This window comes from Tachyglossus aculeatus, chromosome 2, assembly GCF_015852505.1.
Source record: "Tachyglossus aculeatus isolate mTacAcu1 chromosome 2, mTacAcu1.pri, whole genome shotgun sequence".
NCBI classification, from domain to species: Eukaryota; Metazoa; Chordata; class Mammalia; order Monotremata; family Tachyglossidae; genus Tachyglossus; species Tachyglossus aculeatus.
This window is the reverse complement of record NC_052067.1, coordinates 96467358-96490579: the sequence shown is the minus strand read 5'-3', so window position 1 is coordinate 96490579 and position 23222 is coordinate 96467358. Positions and strand designations below refer to the sequence as shown.

Below are 23222 nucleotides of genomic sequence, written 5' to 3'. Positions count from 1 at the left end.
ACTGGCACCATAAATTTCATCTTCCTTCCTGGTAATCAGTGACAGGTGGGTTTCTCTATTTGCATTAGATTAGGAGCCTTCAAGGCCCTACTGAGAGCTCACCTCCTCCAAGAGGCCTTCCCAGACTGAGCCCCTTCCTTCCTCTCCCCCTCGTCCCCCTCTCCATCCCCCCCATCTTACCTCCTTCCCTTCCCCACAGCACCTGGATATATGTATATATGTTTGTACATATTTATTTCTCTATTTACTTATTTATTTATTTATTTTACTTGTACCTATCTATTCTATTCATTTTATTTTGTTAGTATGTTTGGTTTTGTTCTCTGTCTCCCCCTTTTAGACTGTGAGCCCACTGCTGGGTAGGGACTGTCTCTATAAGTTGCCAACTTCTACTTCCCAAGCGCTTAGTACAGTGCTCTGCACACAGTTAGCGCTCAATAAATATGATTGATGATGATGACCCCAGCAATCAGCACTGGGTAAATGAATGCCACATAACTCGAGCACCATTCTGAGACGGACCAGAAGAAAAATATTCCCCACTGAGAGGTACTCAATTTCCACCGGGTGAAACTGTGATATAACAAATATGGCCTGCAGAGAGAAGCAATTATAGAGAGGGGAAATTAATCATCGTGTAATACACGGTCACTGATTAACGTTGGGCGTAATGAGCGTGCATTATAAAAGTGTCTTTTGGAATTCTAGAAACTCATTAGAAGGTACCCTCACATCATCATCATCAATCGTATTTATTGAGCGCTTACTATGTGCAGAGCACTGTACTAAGCGCTTGGGAAGTACAAATTGGCAACATATAGAGACAGTCCCTACCCAACAGTGGGCTCACAGTCTAAAAGGGGGAGACAGAGAACAAAACCAAACATACTAACAAAATAAAATAATTAGGATAGATATGTACAAGTAAAATAAATAAATAAATAAATAAATAGAGTAATAAATATGTACAAACATATATACATACATACAGGTGCTGTGGGGAAGGGAAGGAGGTAAGATGGGGGAATGGAGGGGGGACGAGGGGGAGAGGAAGGACATCTATTTACAAAAGTATCATTTTATGACTTGTCCTTTCTTATGCTGTCTAGTCATTTCCAACCCACAGCGACACCGCGGACGCATCTCTCAAGCGCTTAGTACAGTGCTCTGCACACAGTAAGCGCTCAATAAATACGATTGAAATCTCTCCCAGAACGCCCCACTCTCCACCTGCAATCGTTCTCCTAGTGTATCCATAGACTTTTCTTGGTAAAAGTCCACAAGTGGTTTACAATTGCGTCCTTCCGCACGGTAAACTTGAGTCTCCGCCCTCGGCTCTCTCCCGTGCCTTCGGACGATGTATTCAGTTTGATCATAATCAACAGTACTCACGAGAGCATCATTTTCTGACTAAGAACGTCCTTAGGCATTGCAAAATCAATCAATCAATCAATCATATTTATTGAGCGCTTACTGTGTGCAGAGCACTGTACTAAGCGCTTGGGAAGTACAAGTTGGCAACATATAGAGACGGTCCCTACCCAACAGTGGGCTCACAGTCTAGAAGGGGGAGACAGAGAACAAAACCAAACATATTAACAAAATAAAATAAATAGAACAGATATGTACAAGTAAAATAAATAGAGTAATAAATATGTACAAACATATATACAGGTATACATATATACAAAATCCCACGTTAAGGAAAACCGGGGGTAGTACTCCCTTGCACCAATGCCACTTTTGGGCAGAAAATATCTGTAATTGATTTATTTGTTCTATTAATGCCTGTCTCCCCCTCTAGACTGTAAGCTTGTTGTGGGCGGGGAATGTGTCTGTTTACTGTTGTATTTTTTATGCCTAAGGACGATATATTTGGTTCGATCATAATCAACGCTATTTACTAAAATACCATTTTCTAAGGACGATATACTTGGTTCGATCATAATCAACGGTAATAAGCGCTTACTGGGTGCAGAGCAGGCTACTAGGTGCTTTGGAGAGTCTAACATAATGGAGTTATGAGGCACTGAGTTATGAGGTCACTGAGGCACAGAGAAGTGAAGCGCCTTGCCCAAGGTCACACAGCAGACAAGTAGAGGAGTCGGGATTAGACTGGGCTCTTGCCACTAAGCCACGCTGCTTCTCAAATATTTATTTTATTTGGTTTATATGTCTTGTTTTGTTGTCTGTCTCCCCCTTCTAGGCTGTGAGCCTGCTGTTGGGTAGGGACCGTCTCTATATGTTGCCAACTTGTACTTCCCGAGCGCTTAGTACAGTGCTCTGCACACAGTAAGCGCTCAATAAATGCAATTGAATGAATGAATGAATGTATATATGTTTGTACGTATTTACTACTCTATTTTATTTGTACATATTTATTCTATTTATTTTATTTGGTTAATATGTTTTGTTTTGTTGTCCATCTCCCCCTTCTAGACTGTGAGCCCGCTGCTGGGTAGGGAACGTCTCTAGGTGTTGCTGACTTGTACATCCCAAGTGCTTAGTACAGTGCTCTGCACACAGTAAGCGCTCAATAAATGCAATTGAATGAATGAATGAATGTATATATGTTTGTACGTATTTATTACTCTATTTATTTATTTTATTTGTACATATTTATTCTATTTATTATATTTGGTTAATATGTTTTGTTTTGTTGTCCGTCTCCCCCTTCTAGACTGTGAGCCTGCTGTTGGGGAGGGACCGTCTCTAGATGTTGCCGACTTGTACCTCCCAAGCGCTTAGTACAGTGCTCTGTACACAGTAAGCGCTCAATAAATACAATTGAATGAATGAATGAATGAATGAGTTAACGGACACATTCCTTGCCCAAAAGGAGCTTACGGTCTAGCGTATTTTCACTATGCATTTAGCCTAGACTGGCATTAGGGGCTTTAGGATGGTTCATCCAACGATGCAAACCTGTGCGGATGCAGGGCTTTTTGCAGGGGCGGAAGAAATGGTTTTTCTTTCATTCATTCACTCAACAGTATTTATGGAGCACTTACCGTGTGCACAGCACTGTACTAAGCGCTTGGGAAAACACAATACAACAATACACAGACACATTCCCCACGCGCAACGAGCTTACATTCTAGAGAGGGAGACGGACATTAAAGGAAATAAATCAATTACAGATATTTTCTGCCCATAAGCGGCATTGGTTCAGACTGTGAGCCCAATGTTGGGTAGGGACTGTCTCTATATGTTGCCAATTTGTACTTCCCAAGCGCTTAGTACAGTGCTCTGTACATAGTAAGCGCTCAGTAAATACGATTGATGATGATGATGAGTACATCACCCGGGTTTCCTAAACACGGGATTTTGCAAGCATACAGCCCTTATATAACTAGAGAAGCAGTGTGGCTTACTGGAAAGAGCCCGGGCTTGGGAGTCATAGGTCATGGGTTCTAATCCCGGGATCTGCCACTTATCAGCTGCGTGACTTTGAGCAAGTCACTTAACTTCTCTGTGCCTTAGTTCCCTCATCTGTAAAAGGGGGATTAAGACTGTGAGCCCCACGTGGGACAACTTGATTACCCTGTATCTACCCCAGCCCTTAAAACACTGCTTGGCACATAGTGAGCGCTTAACAAATACCATCGTCATCATCATTAATAATGTTTTATAAGTACTAATTTCCTGATTTGTTACTTTAGACCACAGAGAAAGCCACAGTGGGGCAAAATGACATTCCATTCGCAAAAACACTGATTTTTTAAACTGGCAGGGATTGAAGGGAAAGAGAGGGGGAGAAAGAGAGAGTGGGAGGAGGAGAAAGAGAGAGGAAGAGGAGAGGGAATCTAGGGGCCAATCTTTCAGTACGAGGGTACGGGTGGAAAGGGAGCCAGGATTTTAAAGAGGGTAGGGATCCTATCAGCCAACTCGACTGCATTGTACTTTCCCAAACACTGAGCTGAGGGCTCTGCACAGAGGAAGCTCTCCATAAATACCACTGACTGATTGATTGATTGGGTGAGGACTGCAAGGGGATAAGTTCCATAGAGATAACACGGTGGAAGGTCAATCAATCAATCAATCAATCGCATTTATTGAGCGCTTACTGTGTGCAGAGCACCGTACTAAGCGCTTGGGAAGTACAAGTTGGCAACATATAGAGACGGTCCCTACCCAACAGTGGGCTCATCATTTTGGGTCTCTGCAGCCCTGACTGAAAATTCTAGAGGTCAGGATGAGGACGTCCGGGAGTCTGGTTCAAAAAGCCATGACAGCCACTGCCCCCTTGAAATGGGCACCTATGAATGCGAGAGAGAGGGAGAGAGAGCGAGAAAGACAGAAAGGGGCCAGAAACTGTCTTTTGCATCGATCAATCGTATTTACCGGGCGCTTACAGTGTGCAAACCACTGTACTAAGAGCCTTGGGAGAGTACCACACAAAAGGGTTGGTAGCCGTGTTCCACAGTGAGCTTACAATGTAGAGGGGAGCCAGATATTAATAATATAAATTACAGATATGTATACAAGTGCTGCGGGGCTGAGGGAGGGGTGAATAAACGGTGGAGATCCAAGTGCAAGGGTCCAAGAGTCCAAGTGCTTGATGCAGAATGGAAAAGGAGAAGAAGAAATGAGGGTTCTAGTCAGGGAAGGCCTCTTGGAGATGGGCCTTCGATTCATTCATTCATTCCACTGTATTTATTGAGTGCTTACTGTGTGCAGAGCACTGTACTAAGCGCTTAGAAAGTACAGTACAGCAGTAGAGAGAGACAATCCCTGCCCACAATGGGCTCGTAGTCCGGGGCTGGGGGAGGAGAGGCAGACATCAAAAGAAATAGAATCATAGATATGTACACATCAAAACAAGTAAACAGGCATTAATATAAATAAATACAATTATAGATAAGTAAATGTATACACAAGTGCTACGGGGTGAGGAGACGAGGGTAGAGAAAGGGAGTGAGTTGGGGCAACGCGGGGGAGCTGAGGAAAACGGGGGGCTTAATCTGGGAAGGCCCCTTGGAGGAGGTGAGCCTTCAGTAGGGCTTTGAAGGGGGGAAGTGTGGTCGTGTGGCGGATTTGAGGAGGGAGGGCATTCCAGGACAGAGGTAGGACGTCGGCCGGGGGTCGACGGCGGGACGGGCGAGAACGAGGCCCGGTGAGAAGGTTAGCAGCAGAGGAGCGGAGTGTGAGGGCTGGGATGGAGAAGGAGAGAAGGGAGGTGAGGTAAGAAGGGGCGAGGTGATGGACAGCTTTGAAGCCAACGGGGAGGAGTTTTTGTTCGATACAGCAGTTGATGGACAACCACTGGAGATTTTTGAGGAGGGGGGTGACATGCCCTGGACTTTTCTGTAGAAAGATAATCCGGGCAGCAGAGTGAAGTATGGACTGAAGTCGGGAGAGACAGGAGGTTGGGAGGTCAGAAAGGAGGCTGACGCAGTAATCCAGTCGGGATAGGATGACTGACTGCACTCACACGGTAAGGCCTTGATGAGGGGGAGAGTGACTGTCTGTGGGATATTGAAGAGGGAGGGCATTCCAGGCCACAGACAGGAGGTGGGCCAAGAGCTCAGCCGCCAGATAAGACAGATCAAATGTATCTAAAGGATATCGATCCTGTTTGCCACCTGCCAGGCTCTGCCCAACCTAATTTGTATCTATTCCAGTGTTTAGAACAGTGCTTGACACACAGCGAGTGCTTAAATATTATTATTATTATTACCATTAACTGACCCAAGTGTTTAGAACAGTGCTTGACACACAGTGAGTGCTTAAACAAATATTATTATTATCATTAACTGACCCAAGTGTTTAGAACAGTGCTTGAAACACAGCGAGTGCTTAAACAAATATTATTATTATTACCATTAACTGACCCAAGTGTTTAGAACAGTGCTTGACACACAGGGAGTGCTTAAACAATTTTATTATTATTATTATTATTATTATTATTATTATTATTATTATTATCATTAACTGACCCAAGTGTTTAGAACAGTGCTTGACACACAGTGAGTGCTTAAACAAATATCATTATTATCATTATCATTAACTGACCCAACTGACAACGAAATTTTATCCTTGATTACAGATATAATAATAATAATAATAATGTTGGTATTTGTTAAGCGCTTACCATGTGCCAAACACTGCTTTAAGCGCTGGGGGAGATACAAGGTGATCAGGTTGTCCCACGGGGGGCTCACAGTCTTCATCCCCATTTTCCAGATGAGGGAACTGAGGCCCAGAGAAGTGAAGTGACTTGCCCAAAGTCACCCAGCTGACAAGTGGCGGAGCCGGGATTCGAACCCATGACCTCTGACTCCCAAGCCCGGGCTCTTTCCACTGAGCCACGCTGCTTCTCTGCCATCTGCCAACAGATTTTTGCCTCCATTCTTGGTCTCCTATTCTTCCCAGAGCAGTGAGCTTGGCTCAAGAGGACAACGTTTTTCCACTTCGCCACCTGCCAGGCTACTCTGCCCATTGCTTTTTAATGATATTTTTTAAGCGCCTACTACGTGCCAGGCACTGTACTAAGGCTCTGGGGTGTGTACGAGGTAGATACAAGACAGTCAAGTCGGCTACAAACCCTGCCCCACATGGAACTCCCAGTCTAAATCTTTCCTTTACAGATGAGGTGACCGAGGCACAGAGAAGGGAAGCGGCTGGCCCGAGATCGCACAGCAGACAAGTGGTGGAGGCAGGATTAGAACCCAGGTCCTCTGCCTCCCAAGCCCACGGTCCTTCTGCTAGGCCAAGCTGCTTCACACTGCTATCAAGTCCCCAGAGTTGGCTGCTTCTCCACCCTGCCCACTGTTGGGTAGGGACCGTCTCTATATGTTGCCAAACTGTCCGTCCCAAGCGCTTAGTACGGGGCTCTGCACACAGTAAGCGCTCAATAAATACGACCGAATGAATGAATGCTGCTGGAATCTGTCTTTAAAATCTTTGGTCAGCTTTCTCTGGTGAGATAAACCCCATTTCACAAGCACTCACTCTCTGAATGAACCGTCTGCAGCTTCAAAGTTGCAAGTCTCAGGTTCTCACTCATTCATTCATTCACTCAGTCGCATTTATTGAGCGCTTCCTGTGTGCAGAGCACCGCACTAAGCGCTTGGGAAGTACAAGTTGGCAACACACAGAGACGGTCCCTACCCAACAGCGGGCTCACAGTCTAGAAAGGGGAGACAGACAACAAAACAAAACATATTAACACCATAAAACTGGATTTGCTTTCTTCAGACACATACGCGCTCCCTCATCTTCCTCTGTATTACCAGTGTGGGGGAAAATCCTTTCATATTATCAGTTTCATCCTGCCCATAATAATAACAATGATGGCATTTATTAAGCGCTTACTCTGTGCAAAGCACTGTTCTAAGCGCTGGGGAGGTTACAAGGTGATCAGCTTGTCCCACGGGGGGCTCACAGTCTTCATCCCCATTTTGCAGATGAGGGAACTGAGGCACAGAGAAGTGAAGTGACTTGCCCAAAGTCACCCAGCTGACAAGTGGCGGAGCGGGGATTTGAACCCATGACCTTTGACTCCAAAGCCCGGGCTCTTTCCACCGAGCCACACTGCTTCTGCCCTTGGTAAATGAGATCCTCTACTGAGGTTTCATCGGTTCCCAATCTTATCACCTGTACCAACAAATCATTAATGGCTATTCCATGAAGGCGGCTTTTAAGTGGGTTGAGCACAAATCTGTTTTAGAACAGCGCTTTGCACATAGTAAGCGCTTAATAAATGCCATGGGGGGGGGACGTCATTTAGCGTGTGAAAGACCTTTAGTAAAATGCAAATACACAGCCTCTGGTTTTGTGAGTTCCTTGTGGTATTTGTCAAGCGCTTTCTATGTGTCACGCGCTGTACTAAGCATGTGATAAATACAAGATAATCAGATCCCACAGAGGACTCACAGTCTACCTAGGAGGGAGAACAGGTATTGATGTTTTACAGATGAGGGAACTGAGGCACAGAGCAGTGAAGTGACATCTCTCCATCTCGTCCCCCTCTCCATCCCCCCCGTCTTACCTCCTTCCCTTCCCCACAGCACCTGTATATATGTATATATGTTTGTATATTTATTACTCTATTTATTTTACTTGTACATATCTATTCTATTTATTTTATTTTGTTAATATGTTTGGCTTTGTTCTCTGTCTCCCCCTTCTAGACTGTGAGCCCACTGTTGGGTAGGGACCGTCTCTATTTGTTGTCAACTTGTACTTCCCAAGCGCTTAGTACAGTGCTCTACACACAGTAAGCACTCAATAAATACAATTGACTGATTGATTGATTGATTGTACATATTTATTACTTTATTTATTTATTTATTTATTTATTTTTTTATTTTACTTGTACATATCTATTCTATTTATTTTATTTTGTTAGTATGTTTGGCTTTGTTGTCTGTCTCCCCCTTCTAGACTGTGAGCCCACTGTTGGGTAGGGACCGTCTCTATATGTTGCCAACTTGTACTTCCCAAGAGCTTAGTACAGTGCTCTGCACACAGTAAGCGCTCAATAAATACGATTGATTGATTGATTGATTGATCTCTCCATCTCGTCCCCCTCTCCATCCCCCCATCTTACCTCCTTCCCTTCCCCACAGCACCTGTATATATGTATATATGTTTGTACATATTTATTACTCTATTTATTTATTTATTTTACTTGTACATATCTATTCCATTTATTTTATTTTGTTAATATGTTTGGCTTTGTTCTTTGTCTCCCCCTTCTAGACTGTGAGCCCACTGTTGGGTAGGGACTGACTCTAGATGTTGCCAACTTGTACTTCCCAAACGCTTAGTACAGTGCTCTGCACACAGTAAGTGCTCAATAAATACGATTGATTGATTGATCTCTCCATCTCATCCCCATCTCCATCCCCCGTCTTACCTCCTTCCCTTCCCCACAGCACCTGTATATATGTATATATGTTTGTACATATTTATTACTCATTTATTTTACTTGTACATATTTATTCTATTTATTTTATTTTGTTAATATGTTTGGCTTTGTTGTCTGTCTCCCCCTTCTAGACTGTGAGCCCACTGTTGGGTAGGGACTGTCTCTATATGTTGCCAACTTGTACTTCCCAAGTGCTTAATACAGTGCTCTGCACACAGTAAGCGCTCAATAAATTTGATTGATTGACTGACTGATTGATTGATGCCCAAGGTCACCCAGCAGACAAGTGGCAGAGTGGGGATAAGAACCTAGGCCCTTCTGATTCCCAGACCCCTCCTCTTTCCACTAGGCCACACAGCTTCTGAAAGTGTTTCATGCATTCACTCAATCGTATTTATTCATTCAATCGTATTTATTGAGCGCTTACTGTGTGCAGAGCACTGTACTAAGCGCTTGGGACGTACAAGTCAGAAACATATAGAGACAGTCCCTACCCAACAGTGGGCTCACAGTCTCAGAACTATGTGCAAAGCACTGTTCATTCATTCATTCATTCAATCGTATTTATTGAGCACTGTGTGCAGAGCACTGTATTAAGCGCTTGGGAAGTACAAGTTGGCGACATATAGAGACGGTCCCTACCCAACAGTGGGCTCACGGTCTTAGAAATATATGCAAAGCACTGTTCATTCATTCATTCATTCAACTGTATTTATTGAGCGCTTACTGTGCGCAGAGCACTGTACTAAGTGCTTGGGAAGTACAAGTCAGCGACATATAGAGACGGTCCCTACCCAACAGTGGGCTCACAGTCTCAGAACTATGCGCAAAGCACTGTTCATTCATTCATTCAATCGTATTTACTGAGCACTTACTGTGTGCAGAGCACTGTACTAAGCGCTTGGGAAGTACAAGTCGGTGACATATAGAGACGGTCCCTACCCAACAGTGGGCTCACAGTCTCAGAACTATGTGCAAAGCACTGTTCATTCATTCATTCATTCATTCATTCAATCGTATTTATTGAGCGCTTACTGTGCGCAGAGCACTGTGCTAAGCGCTTGGGAAGTACAAGTCGGCGACATATAGAGACGGTCCCTACCCAACAGCGGGCTCACGGCCTAGAAGCCGAGCTTTCCATTCCTCTTACCATCCACTTTTTGAACCACACGGCTTTGACATCCAGCAGCGCCACAAAGTATATCGGTTCCAGAGTCTTCGGCGAGACCAGCAGGCGTTGACCGTGTTGAACCGACAAGAGCGACAAAGTCCTCCCCACCATCTCCTCCATGTACCTAAAATTACAAAGAGAAATCCACCTGAGGAGAAACTGCTTCCATCAGGAAGAGTGCGATTCGTTTACTAAAACCGACCCTCCCACGTTTGACAGAGAAGCGGCGTGGCTCAGTGGAAAGAGCCCGGGCTTTGGAGTCGGAGGTCATGGGTTCAAATCCCGGCTCCGCCAATTGCCAGCTGGGTGACTATGGGCAAGTCACTTCACTTCTCCGGGCCTCGGTTACCTCGTCTGGAAAATGGGGATTCATTCATTCATTCGATCGCATTTATTGAGCGCTTACTGTGTGCAGAGCACTGTACTAAGCGCTTGGGAAGTACAAGTCGGCAACACATAGAGACGGTCCTTACCAACAGCGGGCTCACAGTCTAGAAGGGGGAGACAGACAACAAAGCAAAGCATGTAGACAGGTGTCAAAATCGATGGATGTGTGTGTGTGTGTGTGTGTGTGTGTGTGTGTGTGTGTGTGTGTACACATGCAAGTGTTTTTGATTGTAGTGTTCCCATAGTCACACAGCACAAGGACTAAGGTGTTGGACGTTTAATAATAATAACAACGATGGCATTTATTAAGTGCTTACTATGTGCAAAGCACTGCTCTAAGCGCAGGGGAGGTTACAAGGTGATCAGGTTGTCCCTCGGGGGGCTCACAGCCTTAATCCCCATTTTACGGATGGGGTAACTGAGGCACAGAGAAGTGAAGTGACTTGCCCAAAGTCACCCAGCTGACAACTGGGGGAGCCGGGGTTTGAACCCATGACCTCCGACTCCAAAGCCCGGGCTCTTTCCACTGAACCGCGCTGCAAGCTCTTTCAGTTAACAGGTATGACAACTGTTTAATTCAAGCCCAATCTTTTTGTTTGTAATTTCAAGTGCTGACCAAAATTTTGCGCTAAAGCAGATTTATTTTAAAAAGGCGAGCCAACAGAGGACAACTCATGTGCACACTTGTTCACCTGACAGGCATGTTGTGGGACAACAGATTTCTCTTTGAAAATAAAAAATACCAGTAGTCTCACTTTTAAAGACAACTTGGATGATTTAAGATACATTTAATTTTTCTTTTCCAAACCCCTATTCAGCCTGGCTTCTCAAATCTTGTCACAATCGTCAATTATTTTTGACTCTGCAGTAAAATACATTACAAATGGAAGGTTCTTCCTTTCAGGCAGTTAAAATATCCCAGTTACATGAATGTGGATGAATAATACCTGGAAAATTTACAAGACTGTGCTTATCGGTAGGCTTAGTACAGTGCTCTGCACACAGTAAGTGCTCCATAAATACTATTGCTTGATTGGCAAAGATTTTCTATGAAACACTAGACGTTTTGTGAAAAACTCCTGCAATCGCAGACATATCTATATCATACACTCCACACCCGGTTGATCAATCAATCAATCAATCGTATTTATTGAGCGCTTACTACGTGCAGAGCACTGTACTAAGCGCTTGGGAAGTACAAATTGGCAACACATAGAGACGGTCCCTACCCAACAGTGGGCTCACAGTCTAAAAGAAATCAAAAAATCAAAAGGCTCACATCAAAAGGTTGATGTGTCCCTATCCATAATTTATATGAATTTATATTAATGTCTGTCTCCCCCTATAGACTCTAAGCTCCTTGTGGGCAGGGGATCATCATCATCATCATCAATCGTATTTATTGAGCGCTTACTATGTGCAGAGCACTGTACTAAATGCTTGGGAAGTACAAATTGGCAACATATAGAGACAGTCCCTACCCAACGGTGGGCTCACAGTCTAAAAGGGGGAGACAGAGAACAAAACCAAACATACTAACAAAATAAAATAAATAGAATAGATATGTACAAGTAAAATAAATAAATAGAGTAATAAATATATACAAACATATAAACATATATGAGCGCTTACTATGTGCAGAGCACTGTACTAAGCGCTTGGGAAGTACAAGTTGGCAACATATAGAGACAGTCCCTACCCAACCGTGGGCTCACAGTCTAAAAGGGGGAGACAGAGAACAAAACCAAACATACTAACCAAATAAAATAAATAGAATAGATATGTACAAGTAAAATAAATAGAGTAATAAATATGTACAAACATATATACATTTATATACAGGTGCTGTGGGGAAGGGAAGGAGGTAAGATGGGGGGGATGGAGAGGGGGACGAGGGGGAGAGGAAGGAAGGGGCTCAGTCTGGGAAGGCCTCCTGGAGGAGGTGAGCTCTCAGCAGGGATGCATTCATTCATTCAATCGTCTTTATTGAGCGCTTACCGTGTGCACAGCACTGTACTAAGCGCTTGGGAAGTACAAGTTGGCAACATATAGAGACGGTCCCTACCCAACAACGGGCTCACAGTACCCACTCTGTTGAACTCTCCCAAGCGCTTAGCTCAGTGCCCTGCACAGAGTAAGCACTTCATAAAAACTATTGATGGATTGACTGATTGAGGATGAGTCCACCTCTTTGCAAAAGGCTTCTGTACAGATCACCCCCAAAAACCCCCACTGATAATTATGATACTTATTAAACGCTCACGGTGTGCCAGGGACTTTTATTAAGTGCCGGGACGGATACAAGATAATAAGGTTGGACCCAATCCCTGTCCCACTTGGGCCTCAGAGCTTAAGTAGCACTTACATTTAAACACACGCCAAGGCTGGGTGAGAATGAGTATCTACGGTCACTCGAGTGAATGCTTAATTATTTATTCCAATTCCGCCGTGTGTGACTAATTTTGTTCGAGCGCGAGCTCCTCGCGGAGCAGCCCCGTAAGGCTTGGTGGATCGAGCACGGGCCTCGGCGTCAGAAGGCCTGGGTTATTAGGCGCTTAGTACAGTGCTCTGCACATAGTAAGCACTCAATAAATACGACTGATTGATTGATTGATTAGGCTGGGCTCCGCCGCTTGTCTGCCATGTGGCCTTGGGTAAGTCAACTTCCCTTCTCCACCTCAGTTCCCTCATCTGTCAAATGTCTGCTCGGTGACCATCATCATCATCATCAATCGTATTTATTGAGCGCTTACTATGTGCAGAGCACTGTACTAAGCGCTTGGGAAGTACAAATTGGCAACACATAGAGACAGTCCCTACCCAACAGTGGGCTCACGGTCCAAAAGTTACCCAGGTGATGACAAAGCCGCAGGCGAAAAGAAAAACGTGCCAAGCTGACGATCAGAAGTTGGAAATTTCACCCTGACCCCCGAATTCCCAGCACCCTGCTGCAAAAAAAAAAAAAAGGCAAATGTCCTTTTATAACTAGTGGTGGCGGATTCATCTAAAATTATTCTCACCGGCCAAGAGTTCAAGACAGGATATGAAGAAGCAGGAGGTGTCTTCCAAATTGGAGACTGTGAGCCCACTGTTGGGTAAGGACTGTCTCTATATGTTGCCGACTTGTGCTTCCCAAGCGCTTAGTACAGTGCTCTGCACACAGTAAGCACTCAATAAATACGATTGATTGACTGAGACATATGTAAACGGTATTTGTTAAGCGCTTACTATGTGCCAAGCATCACCACGCCCTTCTAATGATACTAATGGCATTTATTTAAGCACTTACTATGTGCAAAGCACTGTTCTAAGCACTGGGGAGGTTACATGGTGATCAAGTTGTCCGACGGGGGGCTCACAGTCTTCATCCCCATTTTACAGATGAAGGAACTGAGGCCCAGAGAAGTTAAGTGACTTGCCCAAAGTCACACAGCTGACAATTGGTGAGGCGGAAATTTGAACCCATGACCTCTAACTTCAAAGTCTGTGCTCTTTCCACTGAGCCACTCTGCTTCTCAAATATCAATCAATCATGTACAAACATATTTATTGAGCGCTTACTGTGTGCAGAGCACTGTAGTAAGTGCTTGGGAAGTACAAGTTGGCAACATATAGAGACGGTCCCTACCCAACAGCGGGCTCACAGTCTAGAAGGGGGAGACAGAGAACAAAACCAAACATATTAACAAAATAAAATAAACAGAATAGATATGTACAAGTAAAATAAATAGAGCGCTTACTGTGTGCAGAGCACTGTACTAAGCGCTTCGAAGCTGCTTCTTGCTGCTTCTAGACTGTGAGTCCATTGTTGGGAAGGGACCATCTCTATAGGTTGCCGATTTGTACTTCCCGAGCGCTTAGTCCAGTGCTCTGCACGCAGTAAGCACTCAATAAATACGACTGAATGATGAATATATTCTAACGGCTGGGAAGGATATTGAGACTGTGAGCCCCACATGGGACACGGAGTGTCCACTTCAATTTGCTTGTAGCCACCGAGCGCTTAGTACATTGTCTGGCACAAAGTAAGCACTTAAATACCATCATTATTATTATTATAGGAGGTAATACAGTCCCACATGGGATTCACAGAGAACGATGTTTGGTTGTCTGTCTCCCCCTTCTAGACTGTGAGCCCATTGTTGGGTAGGGACCATCTCTAGATGTTGCCAAGCTACAGTGCTAAGCGCTTAGTACAGTGCTCTGCACACAGTAAGCACTCAATAAATATGATTGATGATTGATTGCCAACTTGTACTTCCCAAGCGCTTAGTACAGTGCTCTGCACACAGTAAGTGCTCAATAAATACGACTGAATGAATGAACACTGCTTGGCACATAGTAAGTGATTAACAAATACCACCATCATCATTATTATTATTATTATTATTATTATTATTATTATTATTATTACTATTATTGTGCTCAATAAATACGATTGATTGATTAGTACAGTGCTCTGCAAACAGTAAGTGCTTAATAAATATGACTGAATGAACAGTGCTTGGCACATAGTAAGTGCTTAACAAATACCACCATTATTGTTATTATTATATATTATATTATTATAATATAATAATAATAATAATAATCCCCATTTTACAGATGAGGTAACTAAGGCACAGAAAAGTTAAGTGACTTGCCCAAGGTCACAAAGCAGACAAGTGGTGGAACCAATATTCGAACCCAAGACCTTCTCACTCCCAGGCCCGTGCTCTATCTACTAGGCTACGCTGCTTCCCACTGTGCTCTTCCAAGCTACACTGAGCTCTCCCAAGCTCCAGATATCAATCGGTGGTATTTATTGAGCGCTTACTGTGTGCCGAGCACTGTACTAAGTGCTTGGGAAAGCACATTACATGGTTGGTAGACACATTCCTGGCCCACAGAAAGCTTAGAGTCTAGAGGGGGAGACAAACAATAATATTGATAAGTAATTTGTAATATATAATTTAAAACTCTACTCGTAAGCGCTGCGGGGTTGAGGGTTGGGCGACTATCAAGCGTCCAGTATCGTGTTCCGCCACAGTGAGCTCTCAGTATATACCACTGATTGACTGACTGATTGATCAAAAGCAAAATGTATTCAGGTGACACAACTACCTGGAGGTACCTGGGGTTTATGGAAGACAGACGGGAGCAACACGGAGGCACTCTAAATCAATCAATCAAGAGGTATTTATTGAGCACTTACTATAATAATAATAATAATAATAATAATAATAATAATGGCATTTATTAAGCACTTACTATGGGCAAAGCACTGTTCTAAGCGCTGGGGGGATACAAGGTGATCAAGTTGTCCCATGTGGGGCTCACAGCCCCAATCCCCATTTTACAGATGAGGTAACTGAGGCCCAGAGAAGTGAAGTGACTTGCCCAAAGTCACACGGCTGACAAGTGGTGGAGCCGGGATTTGAACCCATGACCTCTGACTCCAAAGCCCGGGCTCTTTCCACTGAGCCACGCTGCTTCTGTATGTGCAGAGCACTGACCGAAGTAATTGGTAATAATATATCAGAATTATTTCACTTGTACACATTTACTATCCTATTTATTTTGTTAATCAATCAATCAATCAATCGTATTTATTGAGTGCTTACTATGTGCAGAGCACTGTACTAAGCGCTTGGGAAGTACAAATTGGCATCACATAGAGACAGTCCCTACCCAACAGTGGACTCACAGTCTAAAAGGGGGAGACAGAGAACAGAACCAAACATACCAACAAAATAAAATAAGTAGGAGAGAAATGTACAAGTAAAATAAATAAATAAATGAATAAATAAATAAATAAATAAATAAATAGAGTAATAAATATGTTAATGATGTGCATGGAGCTTTAATTCTATTTGTTCTGACGACTTTGACACCTGTCCCCACGTTTTGTTTTGTTGTCTGTCTCCCCCTTCTAGACTGTGAGCCCGTTGTCGGGTAGGGGCCGTCTCTATATGTTGCCGACTTGTACTTTCCAAGCGCTTAGTCCAGTGCTCTGCACACAGTAAGCGCTCAATAAATACGATGGAACGAATGAATGAAAGACCTCCACTAGGCTGTGAGCCCACTGTCGGGTAGGGACCGTCTCTATATGTTGCCAACTTGGACTTCCAAGTGCTTAGTACAGTGCTCTGCACACAGGAAGCACTCAATAAATACGATTGATTGATTGATTGACTCCATCCCCACTTTCCAGATGAGGTCACTGAGGCCCAGAGAAGTGAAGCGACTTGCCCAAGGCCACACAGCCGGCAAGTGGCGGAGCTGGGGCTAAAACGCATGCTCTTCTGACTCTGACGCATGCTCCGACCGCTACGACATGATGATTTGGCAGCTGGGCGAAGGAGAGGAGAGGAAAGGCGGACGGCGGGGCGTCGAGGACGACACCAGAGTTGTACGCGTCTGTGGCTGGGAGGCTGGAGGTGGCTGAGCCCCTTGTTGGGCACGGACTCTATCAGTCTCTGTTTCCAAGCACTTAGTACAGTGCTCTGCACACAGTAAGCGCTCCGTAAATACGACTGAATGAATGAATGACCGAAAGGGACGATAAAACAGAGACGCGAGAAAGACTGCAGGCGCTGATGGAGACTAGACTGCGAGCTCGCTAACTGGCAGAGAACATCGCTTATTCATTCACTCAATCGTATTTATTGAGCGCTTACTGGGTGCAGAGCACTGTACTAAGCGCTTGGGAAGTACAGGTCACCCAGCTGACAATTGGCGGAGCCGGGATCCGAACCCACGACCACTGACTGCAAAGCCCGGGCTCTTTCCACTGAGCCGCGCTGCTTCTCTTGGGCGCTTACTGTGGTGCGGGGCACTGTACTAAGCGCTTGGGAAGTACAAGTCGGCAACGTATGGAGACGGTCCCTACCCAACAGTGGGCTCACAGTCTAGAATGGGAGGGGGATGATGATACAGTCTAGAATGGGGGGGGGGGGGGGGGATGATGATGATGATGGCATTTATTAAGCGCTCACTATGTGCAAAGCACTGTTCCAAGCGCTGGGGAGGTTACAAGGAGATCAGGTTGTCCCACGGGGGGCTCCCAGTCTTCATCCCCATTTTCCAGATGAGGGAACTGAGGCCCAGAGAAGTGAAGTGACTTGCCCAAAGTCACCCAGCTGACAATTGGCGGAGCCGGGATTTGATTTTGTTGTACTGTGCTCTCCCAAATGCTTAGAACAGTGTTCTCCACATAATGAGCGCTCAATAAATACCACTGAATGACTGACGGATTGGAGGGCTTTAGGACTCTGTAGAGGCCGACCAAGGACTGGGTACACACCTTCGGTGACTTGGAAAATGTCAAATTTTTGACGTTAAAGGTTGAAGTCGGGCCTAAAGCAGCATGACTTAGTGGAAAGAGCCCGGGCTTGGGAGTCAGAGGTCATGGGTTCTAATCCCGCCTCTGCCATCTGTCGGCTGTGTGACTCTGGGCAAGTCACTTGACTTCTCTGGGCCTCAGTTACCTCATCTGTAAAATGGGGATTAAGATCATCAGTCCCACGTGGGACAAGCTGACGACCTTGTATCTACCCCAGGGCTTAGAATAGTTCTTGACACATAGTAAGCACTTAACAAATACCATTATTATTATTATTATTATTATTATTATTATTATTATTATTATTATTATTATCATCATCATCACCATCATCATCATCATTATCATTATCATTATTATTAATAATGACCCAAAAGGGAAAAGGCAGGAAACCCGCACTTTCAGCGTACATGCCTGAAGGCATTTTACAGGGTGACTTACTTCTCTGGATACCGAATCCAGAAAGATGGAGCCTCCTTCTGATACTCATTTAGAAGACGAACCTAAAGACACAAATGGCATCAATACACTCATATGAAGACGGGAAATTATTTCAAAGTCCAAGGAAAAGGCAAAAAAAAAAAAAGTGTGTACCTTTTTAAGTAAACGGACCGTAGTCGGGTTTGTTACGTCTACTCCAGTCAGAAGGGTAGGAATATGGTTTTCCCCCGAGAGAAAATATAACTCCAAATGTTTGGCTGAAAAAAACAAAACAAAACTCCAATAATTATGGTATTTAACAATAATCCTGTTTTTGTTAAGCATTACTATGCCAAGCACTGTTCTTAGTACAGTGCTCTGCACATAGTAAGCACTCAATAAATACGATTGATGATGTTCTCAGCAGTGGGGTAGATATAAGCTAATCAGGTCAGACACAGTCCCTGTCCCACGTGGGGCTCACAGTCTGAGTAGGAGAGGCACAACAGGTATTTAATCCCCGTTTTCCAGTTGAGGAAACTGAGGCACAAGGATGTGAAGTGACTCGCCCAAGATCACATAGATAAGGGGCAGAGGCAGAATTGGAATCCAGATCCTCTGACTCTGTGGCCTGGGCTTTTTCCATAAGGCCCCGCTGCTTCCCAATACTTTTGTTACCTGACCAGATAAGAGTGATTTCTGAAAAAAAGCTAACGCTAGAGAAGTCATTAAGTCTCGATAAATATAAATAAAATGCTCAAAAATACATACTTCCATTGGCTATCAATCAATCAATCGTATTTATTGAGCGCTTACTGTGCGCAGAGCACTGTACTAAGCGCTTGGGAAGTACAAGTTCCCAAGCTATACGTACCTAAGCTGGTATAAATTTCCTTCGTCATATGAAGAGGCGACAGTGTGAACGTCTGCGCGTAGAATCTCAAAATTCGGTCCTGGGGGGATAAGAAAGAAGATCATCATCATCATCAATCGTGTTTATTGAGCGCTTACTATGTGCAGAGCACTGTACTAAGCACTTGGGAAGTACAAATTGGCAACATATAGAGACAGTCCCTACCCAACAGTGGGCTCACAGTCTAAAAGGGGGAGACAGAGAACAAAACCAAACATACTAACAAAATAAAATAAATAGAATAGGTATGTACAAGTAAAATAAATAGAGTAATAAATATGTACAAACATATAAACATATATACAGGTGCTGTGGGGAAGGGAAGGAGGTATCCGAATGCAATGCGAATGACATTCCTTTATTGACAAAAGTTGTCGCCAGCATGAACTGAGAGGGAAAGGAGCCGGAGTTAAGATCTTTCAGGATGCAATCCTAAATAAAACATTCACCAAATCAGCCAAGCCGCGAGGCCTTAGTCGCGTGGGGCAATTAAGACAGCTTTTAATTTGCATTGCACGATGGAAACGTTCAATCTTTTCACCCCCCGCCCCCTAGTTATTTAATGTTTAAATACGATGATTTAGAACATTGAAATATCCAGAAATTCTGCAGCTTTTAGCATCTATTAAGGTCTCCGATAATGTTGAGTTTTGAACAACTGCCAAAACCAAGAGTGAAAACTCATTCATCATAAGGCACCTGGGACCATAGATAAGCAAATGATGTCTCAAAAATATGGGAAAAATTCTCAGGGTTCACATTGAAAAACTTGACTTTGTTTTACAGAGCAGAGACAAAAGTTTTAGAAATCACCCCGCATTTTCCCCAAATATTAATACTTCAAAAACAATAAAAATCCAGCATCAAGCATGTTGGCTCGGGAGAACTGCTTCGGTCTGCATCACTCTCTCTCTGTAGCAATCAATCAATCAATCAATCATATTTATTGAGCACTTACTGTGTTCAGAGCACTGTACTAAGCGCCTGGGAAGTACAAGTTGGCAACATATAGAGATAGTCCCTACCCAACAGTGGGCTCACAGTCTAAAAGAACCCGCCGTTCTTTAATCAACAATTTATTAAACATTATGACACTGTCCTTAAAGTGGGCAGATTGCATTTGTATTTGGTTGTATAAATACAAATATTATTTACTGCATACGTAATTTACATGTCGTTTATAAATAATTTAGAAATGCTATCATTGAAATTGAATATACATAACACATTCCATTTCCACTACGGGAGCAAATGGAGCGAAACGGAGGCCGCTCAATCACGCTGCTTTCCGTTAATTTCAATTTCCCTCGATTTTTCGTGCCGATCTGTTGGGCGGAAATGGTGAGATCCTCTTTTCCAAGGGAAGCCTTCGCATCCGCCCGATTGAAACGCCCGGACTCACAGAGCCATGTTGTCCCCAACCCACCTTTGAGCCGACGTGAGCTGGAATTTAGGTAGTAAACGTGGCATCGGGTTGTCTCTAGGAGGTCTCTAAATCAATCAATCAATCAATCGTATTTATTGAGCGCTTACTGTGTGCAGAGCACTGTGCTAAGCGCTTGGGAAGTACAAGTTGGCAACGTATAGAGACAGTCCCTACCCAATAGTGGGCTCACAGTCTAAAAGAGTGCAATACAAGCCTGTGCCCTGAGTATCACCCATTTCTACTCCTGCATCATTTTCCAACTAATAACGATTAAGGTATTTAAGCGCTTACGACGTACCAAGCACCGTTCTATGCACTGGGGTAGATACAAGTTAATGGGGTTGGACCCAATCCCCGTCCCACTTGGGGCTCACGCTTTTAATCCCCATTTTATAGATGAGGGGAAACTGAGGCCCAGAGAAGTGAAGGTCACACGGCAGACGTGTGGCGGGGCAGGATTAGAACTCAGGACCTCCTGACTCCCGTGCTCTATCCGCTAAGCCATGCTGCTTCTAATAGCCCCCTGGCTTCAGCTCAGCCAAGCGGAAAGAGCCCAGGGCTGGCGAGTCAGAAGACCCGCTTACTTAATTAGAAGGCTTAATTAAGAAGACTTAATTAGAAGACTTAATTAAGAAGACCCGCTTACTTATATTAATGTCGGTCTCCCCCTCTAGACTGTAAGCTCTTTTAGACTGTGAGCCCACTGTTGGGTAGGGACTGTCTCTATATGTTGCCAATTTGTACTTCCCAAGCACTTAGTACAGTGCTCTGCACATAGTAAGCGCTTAATAAATATGATTGATGATGATGATGATAGTAAGCGCTCAATAAATACGATTGATTGATTGATTGATTGTGGGCAGGGACTGGGTCTCTTCTATTGTACTCTCCCAAGCGCTTGCTACAGTGCTCTGCGCACAGTCGGTGCTCAATAAATACGATTAACTGACTGATTCGAACCCCAGCCTTGCCACTTGCCTGCTAGGTAACCCTGGGCAGATCGCTTAATTTCTCTGTCTCAGTTTCTCATCTGTAAAACGGGGATTAAAATGTCTGTTCTCCCTTCCTCTTAAACGCTGAGCCCTACCTGAGATAATAATAATAATAATAATAATAATGGCATTTATTAAGCGCTTACTATGTGCAGAGCACTGTTCTAAGCGCAGTGTGGCCTAGTGGAAAGAGCACAGACCCGGGAGACAGAGGACCGGGGTCCTTATTCCGGCTCCGCCGCTTGTCAGCTTGGGCAAGGCGCTTAACGTCTCTGTGCCTCAGTTTCCTCACCTGTAAAAGGAGGGTTAAATCCTACTCCCTCCTACTTGGACTGTGAACCCCATGTGGGAGAGGACTGTATCCAACCTGATTATCTTCTACCTACCCCAGTGCTTAGTATAATAATAATAATAATAATAATAATAATAATAATGTTGGCATTTGTTAAGCGCTTACTACGTGCAAAGCACTGTTCTAAGCGCTGTCATGGCACAGAATAGGCACTTAAAAAGCATTGCTGTTATTATTATTATTTGGGACCATGTCTGTTCTGATGGTATCTTGCCTGCCCCACTGCTTAGCACAGCACTAGACATAAGCTAAACCCTCAACAAAGACTACAATCATTATTTTGCTATTTTTATTAAGCTTTCATTAGTATTATTAATAATGGTATATTTGCTAAGTGCCTACTATATGCCAATCAATCAATCTTATTTATTGAGCGCTTACTGTGTGCAGAGCACTGTACTAAGCGCTTGGGAAGTCCAAGGTGGCAACATCTAGAGACGGTCCCTACCCAACAGCAGGCTCACAGTCTAGAAGGGGGAGACAGAGAACGAAACAAAACATATTAACAAAATAAAATAAATAGAATAGATATGTACAAGTAAAATAAATAGAGTAATAAATACATACAATCAATCAATCAATCAATCAATCGTATTTATTGAGCGCTTACTATGTGCAGAGCACTGTACTAAGCGCTTGGGAAGTACAAATTGGCATCACATAGAGACAGTCCCTACCCAACAGTGGGCTCACAGTCTGAAAGGGGGAGACAGAGAACAGAACCAAACATACCAACAAAATAAAAATAAGTAGGATAGAAATGTACAAGTAAAATAAATAAATAAATAAATAGAGTAATAAATATGTACAACCATATATACATATATACAGGTGCTGTGGGGAAGGGAAGGAGGTAAGACGGGGGGTGGAGAGGGGGATGAGGGGGAGAGGAAAGAAGGGGCTCAGTCTGGGAAGGCCTCCTGGAGGAGGTGAGCTCTCAGCAGGGCCTTGAAGGGAGGAAGAGAGCTAGCTTGGCGGATGGGCAGAGGGAGGGCATTCCAGGCCCGGGGGATGACGTGGGCCGGGGGTCGACGGCGGGACAGGCGAGAACGAGGTACGGTGAGGAGATTAGCGGCAGAGGAGCGGAGGGTGCGGGCTGGGCTGGAGAAGGAGAGAAGGCAGGTGAGGTAGGAGGGGGCGAGGGGATGGACAGCCTTGAAGCCCAGGGTGAGGAGTTTCTGCTTGATGCGCAGATTGATCGGTAGCCATTGGAGGTTTTTGAGGAGGGGAGTAATATGCCCAGAGCGTTTCTGGACAAAGATAATCCGGGCAGCAGCATGAAGTATGGATTGAAGTGGAGAGAGACACGAGGATGGGAGATCAGAGAGAAGGCTAGTGCAGTAGTCCAGATGGGATAGGATG

At 44.2% G+C, this 23222-nt stretch overlaps 1 protein-coding gene across 4 annotated transcripts in view; it reads right to left on the bottom strand.

Annotated features, from left to right (window-relative positions):
• The window catches only part of TBC1D32 (TBC1 domain family member 32), a 323193-nt gene that overhangs the window by 256434 nt on the left and 43537 nt on the right, over positions 1-23222 (bottom strand). For all 4 annotated transcript variants that reach the window (XM_038761204.1, XM_038761221.1, XM_038761231.1 and 1 more), the window contains 4 exons: positions 19052-19130; positions 18352-18455; positions 18199-18260; positions 10026-10170 (listed from right to left, as the gene is read on the bottom strand). In XM_038761204.1, the coding sequence (XP_038617132.1) occupies positions 10026-10170; positions 18199-18260; positions 18352-18455; positions 19052-19130 (390 nt within the window). The remainder of the gene's footprint in view (positions 1-10025; positions 10171-18198; positions 18261-18351; positions 18456-19051; positions 19131-23222) is intronic.